This window comes from Gossypium hirsutum, chromosome D13 (genome assembly GCF_007990345.1).
Source record: "Gossypium hirsutum isolate 1008001.06 chromosome D13, Gossypium_hirsutum_v2.1, whole genome shotgun sequence".
Classification (NCBI taxonomy): domain Eukaryota; kingdom Viridiplantae; phylum Streptophyta; class Magnoliopsida; order Malvales; family Malvaceae; genus Gossypium; species Gossypium hirsutum.
Genome location: NC_053449.1, coordinates 53,835,591 through 53,849,003, shown reverse-complemented (window position 1 = coordinate 53,849,003; position 13,413 = coordinate 53,835,591). Strand labels below are relative to the sequence as shown.

Sequence of the window (13,413 nt, the reverse complement as noted above, 5' to 3'; positions counted from 1 at the left end):
TCCAAGAAAAACTGCTAGTGGCTGGTGGAGTTTTAGCGAATGACAAACACCGTCATCTATTCATCACAACTTGTGAAGACAACAAAGATACTTACAAAATAGATTTGCAAAATGAAAAGAGAGAACATCAAGAAAAAAGAAAGAAAAGGTTGATGGGAGAAGAAAAAGGCGCGATAGCCAACCTAAAGACTAGCACCGCAGTTGGAAAAAAACAAAACATAAGAAGCAAACTGCTTGAGTTTAAGTTTATAAGTTAAGTATACACTAATAGGTAAAGTCAAAATAAATATAAATATATTAAATTATAACAATGTGGGTGAGAATAATATTGACACCATTTTATTGATAAAACTGGGTTGACTTGGTTTTTAAAAATAAAACAAAAATGGGAGTCGCCACCAATTTTTTTTGATGATGTGTGATCTGGTCACCTTGAAAAGTGATTGTTTTTAATAAATAATTTAATTTTATTAAAATAACGATTTTGGTCCATGAAATTTAGAAAAACGGGTTCGGGAGTCGGTTACGTACGAGGAAGGATTAGCACCCTCGTAACGCCCAAATTTGGTACCTAGTTGATTAATTAATGTCTTAATGTCGAAGGTTAAAAACTTTAAAGAGATTTAAAGTACGATCCTAAAAAAAAAACCTCGAATGACATGGATTGAGATTTAAGAGGATATTTGGCTATTTGGTCAAACGAGAAATCGAAACCCAACACATTAGGGCACGTCTCCTCGAACTTACTTTGAAATTTTAAAAGATATTTGGCTATTTGGTCGAACGAAAAAATTGAAACCCAACACATTAGAGTACGGTTTATTTCAAATCATATTATGTGTATGGTTTTATTTTTAAAAAAAATTTAAATATACTCTCAAAATAATGTAAAATTAAGTTAATATCTGATTGACCCGTAGTGCTAATTTAATTATTGACTTTAATGTATAATATAAAAAACCACAAGAACATTTGTCTTTTACTTTCTAAATAAAACTAATAACACTTTTTAACAATTACCAATAAATTCTTTTATTTAGATCATTCTTAATAGATATGAATATATTTCTTTTCACTATGTGGTAGGCCAATTCTAATTTGTCCAATTTGTGTGGCGTTCAAAATTAACAGTTTTATGTGATAGTCATATGATTTTTGGTTAAGTATTAAAATTTTAATTATACCCATAAACATTTTAAAAAAAAGTGATAAATATTATTATGAGATATTTTTGTTTTATTTTTATTTTATATAAATTTTATAAAAAATAATTTAAAATACCCACCTATAATATTAATATTAAATGATTATGAAAATATTATATACTATTAAAATATAATTATATTAAGATTTAAAATAAAATGTTACTAAGATTTCATCGTTTTGATGCTATCATGACAAAATATTTTAGATGAATGAAAAAACCTCCTTAGGAAAAAAAAAACCTCAGAAAAGAAAAATAAAGCCAATATCAGAGACTCAGAGTAGCATCAGCAACGATGTTGCTCAACTCCACAATAACACCCCTCTGTAGTGTTCATTGTCGAATCCCCGATCTCCCTAACGTCTTTACCAAAGCTTTACCGTACTCAACAACGCTAACTGCCACAGGGAAAGGATCCTTCACATCACGCACCCTTATCAAGGTCTCTTCATCATCGGAAAATCAGGCGGCGGTCTTCGACGTTGCATCACAACCACATGATGAGGGTGCGGCGGAGGAGGTTGTTAGGAGGTTCTACGATGGAATCAACCGGCGTGATCTGGCGTCGGTGGAAACCTTAATAGCCGAGAAATGCGTCTACGAGGACCTTATCTTCCCTCGTCCATTCGTTGGTCGGGAGGTAAATAAACTGTTACTATGACTCTTATTTTCCATCCATTCTGCTCATGCAAGTCACGTGAGTTTCTTTTTTACTTAAACTAAATCTATTTGCATAAATAAATTATGGTAATTGTTGGAAAATTAATGAATTTTTTTTGGTTTGCACTTATAAAAAAAAACACAAAATTTTAAAATTTTTTCTTATTTTCTTTCAAGATATATATTTTTATAAAAGTTATTTAGCTGTTCAATATTTCAGTTTTGCTCCTTTAATAATAAGGTAAACTATCAAAATAGTCACTTTTATTTGTTTCAGTTTACGTTTTAGTCATTTATATTTGAAATGTTATGTTTTGGTCACTTACATTGTTATGTTGTAACATTTTAGTCATTGAGTGTTAATTGTCATTAACAGTCTAACGGTAAACCGACAACATGTAGATCATTCATTTCCTTTTCTTTTATTTTTTGACGAATAAAATTAAGCAAACGATAAAATTTATCTAAGCCTTCTTAAATATTCTCAATCAAGCTTGATTGGAAGCCAAGCATGGAACCAAACTGGTTTGGGTAAAGTTAAGTGTAAGTTTCATATGGTGGTCATTTTAATCATGGAGAGTGTAGAGCTCATTTAAAGAATACATGAAACAATGTAGTTTTGATAGGGTGAGAATGTTGTAGGTAAGATTGATAAGATGGTCGTGGGGGTTAGTTAGGAGGTTAAGGGAATAGGATAGGGAGACTTTGTTGAGGGTGGACTGCCATGAGTTAAGATTGGCGAGGTCTTCGAGTGAGGTAAGCTTGTGGATTAGGTCATTGCGAGATCCAAATTGGTTCGTTAAAGCAATGATGGACGATGAGGGTTAATAATTGTAGGGTGAGAATATGTGAAGTAAGTTTTATTTTGGTTTCAACTTCCGCCTTTTCTTTTTTCATAAACATAAAAATGTTTTAACAAATGGAAAACATAGCAAAACTACGCTAAAAGAGATAGATGAGAGGGGAAAACAGAGGGAGAAGCAGAAGAGAATGAAAAAAAAAGTTAAAATTATATAAAAGAAAACAATTAAATTACTTAAAACGAAAAATATGGAGACCAATTTTATAATTTAATCTAAAATTTTTGTTTGAAATGATGATTTAACGTGCCACATTAGCTTACCATTACACTGCTAATGACAATTAACGGCTTAGTGACTAAAATGTTATAACACGTTAACGTAAGTGACAATGTAACATTTTAAATATAAGTGAATAAAATGCAACATGAAGTAAACAAAAATGATTATTTTAATAATTTACTTCATTTTAAATACAACCCCTTAAAATTTACAAAGTAATTTTTTTTTCAATTACAAAGTAAATGTTATTTTTTCGAATTGATACACATTATATTTATACATATTCAAACTTGAGTTAAAAAAAAAACAAAATTCTTAATACTTCAATTAAGTTATTAATTTTACAAAGTAAATGTTTGATAGCTAAATGTTGGATGTTTTTCTTATTAATATAGTTTGTACCAAAATGTAAATTATTTTAGAGAGTTTGAAATTAAGTATATTTACTTAATTTATTTTTAAAAATTTGGTGGAAAACTTATATATTTTCATGTTGATATTCATATTTAAATATATATATATATCGAGTATAATAATTAAAAAAAATCCATTATCATGATTCATGCACCTGTTTAACTATATAAATGCCACATTGAAGTATATAGGGTTGCGTTAATTTTATTTTTTGGGAGTGAAGTGAAAAATTAAAGCAAATAGAATGATGGGTATAGGAAATTTTAGGGTTCTTCAAAAGTTTCATAGATTCAATAAGCAAGGACCTCCAATTTGTTATCGATGACATCTCAGCCGAGGATTCATCTGCTGTTGGTGTTACATGGCATTTAGGTAATTCTACCATCTTTTCCATTTCTTATATATTTTTTTCTTTAAATAATACTTTGCTTTCCTTTAATTAAATAGTCTATTTGATATAAACAGAATGGAAAGGTAAGGCTTTTCCCTTTAGCAAAGGTTGCAGCTTTTATCGGCTACAAATGGTGGATGGCAAAAGGCAAATACTGTAAGTGATTACTGATTATTTCTTGTATGCATTATACTCAACATTGCTCCTTTTATTTTCTCATCTCATAATTATATTTACAACTTTTGATATATTTAACCATTTGTATTCCATAAACTTTAAACTATTTGTACAAACTTGTATCATTTTTGTGTTATATAACACATTTTGACTGATATCTTCAATGTGTTCACACATTTTGGCTAAAGATTCTGTCCAAACTCCGTTTGAACAGCTATGGACGAGACGTTGTTGAACCTGCAATCAAACCTGGGAAGGCAGCTTTGGTATGAAAATCACCCTCCTAACATATGAACCAACTTGAAAAAAAAATGGAGCATGACACATATACCCCAATAGAAGGAAACCAAAATCAAATGTAGACGTGCATGTGAATTGTCCATTACTGATAGACAACATGGAATCGTTATTATCTCCTTGTTTATGATGATGAATGGGGATTCTTTTTTATTACAGGGTGCCATCAGGGCTGTAACATGGGTGTTACAACAATTTCCTCAGCTGGCAGATCAGCTGTGAAGAGAGCTATGCTGAAGTCTGAATATTCAATTGCATTACAAAGGAAGAAAAGATTGGCTATATTATATCATATCATATCAGGTATGTTATGCGTCCAATGGTGAGATATCCATATTCAATTATCTGCCACAGATTCTTGCAAAACTAGTCAATCACTTAATGAAAACCTTGTTTGTATAATCACAACAGATTCATGCTAAATAATCATATCTAAGTTGGATCATATCTAAGGCTTCCTTTGGATGCCAACGCATTATAGTGCGTTAAATTTTTTTCCCTTGAATTTCAATCTCACTGCACCACAGTGGATTGCTTGACTGTTTGGACAGTGAGATGTTTCTGCTGCACTGGATAGCCTTATCTCCACTGGTGCTAAAAGCTCCAGTCAGCTGGAGCTGGAGCAGTAAGCAATTTTAAAAGACAAAAATACCCATCACAATATCACCTTAGTAGAAAGAGTACCTTCTCCTAATTTTGTCCCTCCTTCATTCACCAATTCTATAACAAATACAAAAAATGGCAGTCAAGAAAAGAAAAGCTTAGCTGACAGCAGCTAAATCATTGAAAACCTTAGCTGCTCAAGCTCCTCCAACCTCCGGTCTCGAAATGAAGAGAACCGAGAGAGAAGAATCCAGCGACGGAGCTGACGGCGGAGGAGAAATGGGGACGTGATGATTCCATTGATCCAACATCCATAACGAGTAGAGTAAAATCGACACTCCAAGGAAAGCTTGGAGAAAATTCAAGAACTTCAGAACAAAAGCAAACGAAACATGACAACAATTCGGCCGCATTCCCTAAGATTTCAAAACGATTTTGATTTCAATTTTTTTTGACTTTACACAAACCCTAATTTTGATGATGGATTTTGAGAAATGGATAAGATCGAAGCTGCGTCTTTTGGATTTAATTCATTTGGCTTTATTTTGCTTCAATAAAAAAAATATATGTAGTGTATTTTAAAAATAAAAAATATATGTAGTGTATTTTAAAAATAAAAATATATATGTAGTGTATTTTAAAAATAAAAAAAATTAATCTGATGTCCTTAATAGTCATTTTTCATTCTCACCTCACCGCTACAGCTGCGTTTGAATCTAAACACACACTCTACTATTGTTTCTAATCTTACCGCAACAGTATTCAATCTCACCGCTCCAGTAACTAATCTCACTCTCACCGCTATTTTTAACCTCACCGGAGGTAAACACACCGCCCATCCAAACCAAGGCTTCCTTTGGATGCAGAATCAGTCATAGTGAGATAGAATTTTGAAGGAATATTCTTTTTCCTTGCACTGTGTTGGTGTTTGGAGAAACAATGATGAGGTGCAGTTGAAGGTTTGAACCTTACTGCCAGCCTCATTTCCAACTGGAGGTATAAGCTCCAGCTTAAACACAGTGGGCAGTCAAGTTTTATTGCAGACAAAAATGCCCATATTTTCATTTATTATTTTACAAGTTTATCCTTGAAAGTTAAAGTATTTTCATTTATTATTTAAAAGAATTATCATTTTATCTAATAAATAATTTAATTAATTACATAATTCATTAAAATATTGGAAGATACATTTTAATATTTTATTAAATTAATTTATAAATTCACATATTTTAATAATTTAAAAAAATTAAAATAATTTAAAAACTTCTATTATATATCAATTCTAATCTGATGTCCTTAATAGTCGTTTTTTATTCTCACCTCACCGCTACAGCTACGTTTGAAATCAAACACACACTCCACCATTGTTCTAATCTCACCGTTACAATATCCAATCTCACCGCTACAATAACTAATCTCACCGCCACCGTTGTTTTTAACTTCACCGGAGGTAAACACACCGCCCATCCAAACTAGCCCTAAGCTTAAGGGTGAGTTTAGATGGGCGGTGCGTTTACCTGCGGTTAGTGTAAAAACAACGGTGGCGGTGAGATTAAATACTGTAGCAATACTGTAGCCTGAGACAAAAAGTAGGCTAAACGCACCGCACCGCACTCAATCGCCCATTCAAACCCACCCTAAGTTAGATCAGCATCGAAGCTCAACAACAATATCTTTATATCTATTTTACGATTCATTGAAAGAAATTATTTTCTTTGCGAATGTTATTTTCAAAGTTTAAACTTGAATTCTATATGTGAAATTGTAATATGTATTACCTATACACTCACAAGTTGTCGATAACAATAGCTAATTATTAACTGTGCAATTAAATAAAAGATTAGAGGGAAAAAACGAGATTAAGATAATTTAATTGGAATGGGGTGCACCTTATTTTTCATAAAAAATTGCCTAACAAAATGAAATCAAAATTCGTAAGAAGAATGATTATAATTAAAATAAAAAATATAATTGGTTATTGGTAATATTTTGGATTTGTGTTTTGCGGACAAAGAAAACATCATTAGAGCAACTTTAGTCTAATTGGTTCAAAGGGCTTGCGTAGAGACTACAAATCGGGTTTTGTATATAAATATCCATTAGTAAATACGATACAGATTTGAAGAGCTGAATCCAACGGTTCTAAAGCGCTTATAATTTTAACTTTATATATGTTAAAAAAGATTTTTAATAAACACGAATTCATATTTTTTCTTTACCAATTTAGATATTAAAAAATGATTAAAAATTTTAAAATTGTTATTTATAAATAAATAATAATTTATTGGCGATAAATGAATTAAAAAACCTGAACCCCCTTCTCTTCCCGCAATTCTCTAGAAGCCCTTAAAACCGCCCTTTTAATAGGCTTCTTCCTTTTATTATTAAAATTGTGAAATGAAGAAATTGAACTATTATTACCAACCAATCTTACCCTAGAAATTTCTTTTGGGAAAATTGAAATCATCAAAACTAATGGGATCATCAAAACGGAGAGCTGCAGATAACAGTAGAGGAGGCAGCAGCACTGACCATTTACATACCCTTCATCAACGTCTCAAACATGCTTTAAGTCTTGGTACCACCAGGTAATTTTACCCCTCCCCTTTTTAATGGTTTCGATGATTTATTAATAAAATTATTTTTTTGAGGGGTTTCTGATCAATTTATCAAATCGGGTCGTTGATGGGCAGAGTGAGTGATGATAAAGAAAGGAAATGGAAGTGTACGGATTTAGAAATTCAAAAGCATGTGGTTCGTTCCCTTGCTGCTTTTCTTGATTCTTCTTCGGGGCATGCTTCGACCTATCGGCTTCTCAAGGTTTTTCTTTTTAAGGGATTATGATTTAATTCTACATGTGATTATTTATATCTTTTGATATCTGGGCTGTTTAGATTATTGAGAATAATCACTATGTTGCTGCAAATTAGTGCCTGGTTGTGATTTTTGTGTTATTAGGATAAGAAAACATAATTTTTTTTGAATAATTAGAAATGGAAAAGTTTAGCCATTTGCTCTCAATTTTTATTCAAATTTGATTATGCCTTTAAAGTATTTGCTTTCTTGGTTCATAGTTTGTGGATGAAAGAAGTACCAAAAGGCAGAATAGTAAAACTAGCAAGTAAATCCATTACTTCGTTATGAAACAAAAACACTTTTGTGGAGATTGGGCTTGTTCATATATAGGTAATTATTACATATCTGAAGTAGATGGCTATATTGCCTTAAATCCCCCCCCAATTTTTTTTTTGTTTTAGATCTTTTCCTTGTTTCCCTGAACTTTGGATGTATGAATAGTTGATGACTGTTATTTCAGGGGTTATTTGTGTTCAATTATGCTGCAGTGTTTGATTGTAGGACATATGTACTTCTACCCAGAAGTCGGTCAATATGAGTCTACTTTGTTAGTAAGTATCACACGCCATTTTTCCTCCTTTAAATCGTTCTCATGTTTTGCTTCGACATCCAGGATTCTCTAGCTGATATTGTTGAGGCATTGGTGTGGATTCTGCATTGTAAAAGTGAAGCCATAGTAGGCATGGCAGTAAATGTGGTGGTGAAGTTGGTCAGCAGTAACAGTTCAATGATGCAATTGTACTTGACAGATCTCATCAACCCTTTGTCATCATTATTATGTTCCAACAACTTAGAAGTTGCTACTTCCTGTGCAACTGCTTTGAACATGGTCCTCTCCAATCTAAGTGTTAAGAGGGAGAAACAAGTTTGGGAGATAGTCAAAGAAGCAAAGACTCTCATTCAAATTATTAGGATTATTCGGGAATTTCCTGGTGGCACCCAGCCAATTGAGAATTTTCAAGAGATGGTTTCACTATTGTATACAATATTGTGGCGGTGGCCTCCATCTCGTTATTTTGTGTGGAAGGATACTATTTTGATCAAAGTTTTAGAAGATTCTCGCATTAAATCTCATCTATCTACAAAAGTTGCGGTGTTGAAATTATATTCTGCTTTAGGTAATGAAACATCTATTGACTTGCTAGTTTTATCCCTTAATATCTGGATTGAACAATTTTCTCACCTCTTTGTTCCAGCTTTATGCAATAAAGTAGCCAAGGAGCTTCTGGGAAATGGAGAAACAATTCTAACAATGATGGTTTCTTGCATGGATGTCTCAGAGCCTCTGGCAGTCAGAATCGAGGGATTTAGACTTGCCCAACATTTGGTGGTAATGCTTATAATTTGTTTTCTTTTGGACATCCTCAACAAATGTGTGTAATGTGTGTGTGTGTGTGTTTTGTTTGTTTAATTTTTTTGCATTCATTACTTAGGCAGATGAACAACGATGCATAAAAATGACAAGCTTATGTTCTGGGCCTCTAATTAAAGCCATTATAGGAGGAATGAGAGTATGGAGGTTGGGCTCTGGAAAGGGTGTAAATGATCTGGTGTCTTTGCTAGATGAGGCCTGTCGGTTGGCTCTCATTACTCGCTGGCCAGGAGAACATCACAATCACTTTTGGGAGCAAGGGATTGACAAAGTTCTTCTTGATCTACTTCTTGAAAATTTTGACAAACAAGCATCGGAGCACCCTTTGACTCCTCAGGCACGAATCTCTATTGCTCAGCAAGGCCTTGATACTAATTTTCTTATTGCACTAAGGCCATACATCTGGGAGATTTTTGGATGGCTTGCAGTGCACTGTAGAAAAGATTTTAGACCAAGCGCGGATCGAAATGAGCTCTATATTGACATGCTTATCACATGTGCATGGTGATATTCCTCTTCATCAAAAACTCTTGTTTTGCCTATCCAGTTATGTGCATTTCATATTTTTATTCTATATTGATATACATTTTTATTTATAATCTTTTTTATACTGTTGTGTTCGTTTTTTTTTTTTTTAGTTTACTCAGATATTCTCCTTGCCTATGCTGATATTTTTTGATAGCTTGTCTTTTGTAGAAGCAATTTGCAAAGGATGCCAAATTTCTGAAAATGATGATACCTCTAGAAGTGAATCATCATCAAGAGCAGTTTTAGTTATGATGCATTCTAGCAGCACATATATTGCATCAAAAGTAAGGCTCATCCTTTCTGGTGTTCTAGAGATAAAGGGAAATGAGTGTCTGAAACGCTTGCTGTATTTACTAGATTATGGATCATCTGCAAACAACTTTGGCTCAGCAAACATTCCTAAAACTGTTGTTGAACTGGTTTGTTTGATTTGTTATTCTGGATTGCCAGAATATCAAAAAAATGTTACTAGAGGCGATGGAATAAGGACACTAGTGACTTCCATAAGACGTTGCTTGAGCAATGAAGTTTGTACTAGCAGGAGAAGCTTTGCCCTTCATTTTTATCATAATGTGTTTTATGAGAGGACATGTTGCTGGATGACTGCTGAAGAGTGGGAAGGAAAAGATGCTCTTTTATTTTACAGTTTGTGGGGACTAGCCGAGTTGGTACAGCATTCCTCTGATATAGATCATAGTCATATCAAATCTAATTTAATAAAGACAGTACAAGAAGTCTTAGATAATGTATCTGCTCCTGGACCAAGATGGTTGGCTGCTAATATTCTTAGTTATTTTGGAGTTTATGGTTTTCCCAATAAACATGACAAAGGCTTTGGGAGAGCACTTGAAGACAAGGAGCATACTGATCTGCAGCTCCTTTTTGCTAATGGCGAGTCTGTGAGTGTTCACAAAATTATTCTTTCAGTCCGGTGTCCATCATTGCTACCTCCTGAGCAATTTCCTCAGAGTGCAGAAACAACTGATAATTTTTTAGTGAAAGATGTTCCAAGTAAGTGCTGCCCAATGTTGCAAAAAGAAGTTCGTTTGTCTGCTCGGGTTGATCAGCAGGCACTACTAAAGTTGTTGGACTATGTTTACTTTGGTTATGTTGAAGCTGGAGAAGACCTTGCCAGGAAGTTGAAAACTCTAGCTAAGTCTTGTAACATGCAACCTCTATTTCTAATGCTTTGCAGAAAGATACCTAAGTGGGGTACTCCAATTCCAAGCTCTGATTTCACTGATGCTCTTGGCCCTTTGGGGTTCCAGTTCGCGTGTGTCTTTCTCTGTCTCTCTCTTTGCTTAGTGATGCCCTTATTGCATTATGTCAGTATAATTTTCTGCCATTATGATCTCAATTTTTGCATCTGGTGTAGTGGCTCCATTGCAAATAACATTTTGAAAGTACACGAGCAAAAGGATATGCTAATGAACTGTTAATTTGCAGTCTACTGATCATTTATGTTTCTGTAATGTGAATCAAAGTTGTTATATTCTTGTTTCAGGGATATAATCTTGGAAGCTGAAGAGACAGAAAAAATGCCCTGGGCATGCAGTTTTTGCTCTCTATTGGTGCCGCACATGCATGCTCACAAATTCATCCTGCAGTCAAGGTGTAAATATCTACAAGCCTTGTTTCTATCAGGAATGCAGGAAAGGTTCGCAGAAACCACTTCACTTTTCTTTTTTGTATGTTGAAAATCTTTTTTTTTTTTTGCATACATTGTCATGATAAGTGATTTTAGGTGTTTCTTTATATAAGAATTGTCCATTAGCATGGTAGCCTTAATTGTTGCTGGCAGCAAATATTAGACAGGTTGAAAACCTAGAAATATTATGACATTTTTGGTTTAAGGGTTGAATAAAAATAGGTAAATCTCTCTATTCTATATTGGCCCATTAATATTTTATTGTCTTTTATGTTATTGTTTGACTATTCCATTCCTGTGGCTAAATAGTTAATTATTTTACTTGGACTAGTTTGAATATATGTTAGCCTCTTTAATGTTGATTATTTGACAAATGGATTGATATTCAACCAAATGTTGTCCCATTTATTCTTTGCAAATCCCGTTGATTATTTTACTTGGCTAAATTGAACTTAACAAGTCAGATTGAAATGTCCACTTTTTCAAATCCCATATTCTTTGCAACTTTAGTTGCATGATAGATTGCCCAAAGTTCTGCCAAGTCGAGTGGAAAATCACCTAAGAAACAAATATCCAATCGTCCAATTTTCCCATTCTCCTCTGAATAGACTGCCTGTTCATGCCTTTCATTCTCTTTGATTCCAGCTTCCATCAACATTTAGCTTGGCAATTCCTGTTTCCAGGTTGTCCCAGTTTAGAAGAATTTCAGGTGTAGGGAATTTAGGAATCTTGCTGTCGAATAATGTAGGTGATTCTTTGACCACTTTAACAATGTTGTCCTGTTTATCATTGGATGTTCCAATCACTCATTCCTTGATTGCTTTGCATGGTAGTGTATTGATTTTGATGTTTCTTGATTCTTATACTGTGTTGAATTTCTTTTTCAAAACAGGAGATGATTTATGTGCCTTGTTTTGCTACTTCGTATTTTCATTACTGTCTCTGGTTTATACTCACTGCAAAGGTTAAATTTGGTTGCAGCCATTCGCAAAGCATCAAGGTTCCTGTGAGTTGGGAAGCATTAATCAAGTTAGTTCGATTGATTTATAGTCGCAAGCTGCCAGATCCTCCCTTTGGATGTTTGTGGGACAACATGGACACCAAGGAAAGGCTATACGAGTTGAAACCTTATGTAGAAGTGTACTGGCTGGCTGAGTTTTGGATTTTGGAAGATGTTCAAGAAGCTTGCTTCACAACCATTATATCTTGCTTGGATTCTGATAGACAATTAGCTCTTGAAGTTATGAAACTTGCAGCTGGTTTCTCTCTGTGGAAGTTAGCGGAGGTAGCGGCAGATTATATGGCCCCTATTTATCATAAACTGCGAGACTCCGGTGTTCTTGAACAACTTGATGAACTGTTAATTGAACTGGTTCGTGATGCTTCTGTCAGGCTTTCTCAGGGGAGTGGTGGTTTTTCCGGATGATACCACCTCATCTATAATAGATGAAGGCGATTACTGAATCCGTTGTTATTAGGGTAAGAAGTCTTCAAACTGTTTCTCATACTGCCAGAATCATCTGATGCGGCAGCAGATACCGGCTCTCTTTGCATGTAGGATTTACAAACACTATTTTGCCGATCTTTAAAACTGCATAAGCCCCGGCAACCTGGTTTGTCTAGTCCGGTTCCTAATAGAACAGGACGGTTCAACTCTGAATTTGGCAAGTAGCTTTTAGTTGTAATTGATATACTTTTGATATGATGGAAGTGAATGTGTAGTATTAAGGATGTGATTCTTGTAGTAGCGTCCAAAGTGACCCGTTTGGTGATTAGCTCGGCATAGTTTTTGGCTAAGGATTGATCTGTATTTGTCTCTAAAGAATTATATCATCCATATGTATACTTTCTTATTTAGATGACATCGTGTGGTAAAGAAACATTAAATGTATACTCATTGGGTATTCTTTAACCATTGGTTCTGGTTATGTATCTTTTGTTTTTGCCATACAAACAATTGTCTTAGCATCAGTAATCTATCGTCCATTTTTTCATCCCAACATTAGATGATGAGCCACTCGATTTTTCAAATTATAAGAATGATTAAATTTCAATTATCTCTATATTTCGTTCAAATTTGAGATTTAAGCTATGTCTTAATTGATATCTCAATTTTTATAATATCATTTAAATATTTTATTTTAATTAAAATAATAATGTAATTTTTTAAGAATTGTTAAC

General features: G+C 33.6%; 2 protein-coding genes across 7 annotated transcripts; both read left to right on the top strand.

Annotated features, from left to right (window-relative positions):
- The first annotated feature begins 1,079 nt into the window (after positions 1-1,079).
- Positions 1,080-4,670, top strand: LOC107919097 (uncharacterized). Of its 2 annotated transcripts, XM_016848626.2 has the most exons (5): positions 1,080-1,844; positions 3,618-3,732; positions 3,826-3,907; positions 4,143-4,194; positions 4,385-4,670. In XM_016848626.2, exons 1-5 carry the CDS (start codon positions 1,500-1,502, stop codon positions 4,445-4,447), a joined length of 657 nt encoding a protein of 218 aa, XP_016704115.1. In that variant the 5' UTR covers positions 1,080-1,499; the 3' UTR covers positions 4,448-4,670. The 2 variants fall into 2 exon arrangements, with proteins under 2 accessions (XP_016704115.1, XP_040965063.1); XM_041109129.1 differs by lacking the exon at positions 4,385-4,670 and having other exon boundaries at positions 1,346-1,844; positions 4,117-4,199.
- Positions 4,671-7,132: 2,462 nt separating this feature from the next.
- LOC107919089 (BTB/POZ domain-containing protein At1g04390) lies at positions 7,133-13,144 on the top strand. 5 transcript variants are annotated; one of them, XM_016848616.2, is made up of 8 exons: positions 7,133-7,416; positions 7,522-7,648; positions 8,298-8,802; positions 8,881-9,014; positions 9,118-9,560; positions 9,739-10,857; positions 11,089-11,241; positions 12,125-12,260. In XM_016848616.2, the coding sequence occupies exons 1-8, from the start codon at positions 7,304-7,306 to the stop codon at positions 12,129-12,131; spliced, it is 2,601 nt and encodes an 866-aa protein (XP_016704105.2). In that variant the 5' UTR covers positions 7,133-7,303; the 3' UTR covers positions 12,132-12,260. The 5 variants fall into 5 exon arrangements, with proteins under 5 accessions (XP_016704105.2, XP_040965062.1, XP_016704102.2 ...); XM_016848613.2 differs by having other exon boundaries at positions 7,137-7,416; positions 12,214-13,144; XM_016848615.2 differs by lacking the exon at positions 7,133-7,416 and adding an exon at positions 7,903-8,014 and having other exon boundaries at positions 12,214-13,144.
- The last annotated feature ends 269 nt before the right edge of the window (positions 13,145-13,413 follow it).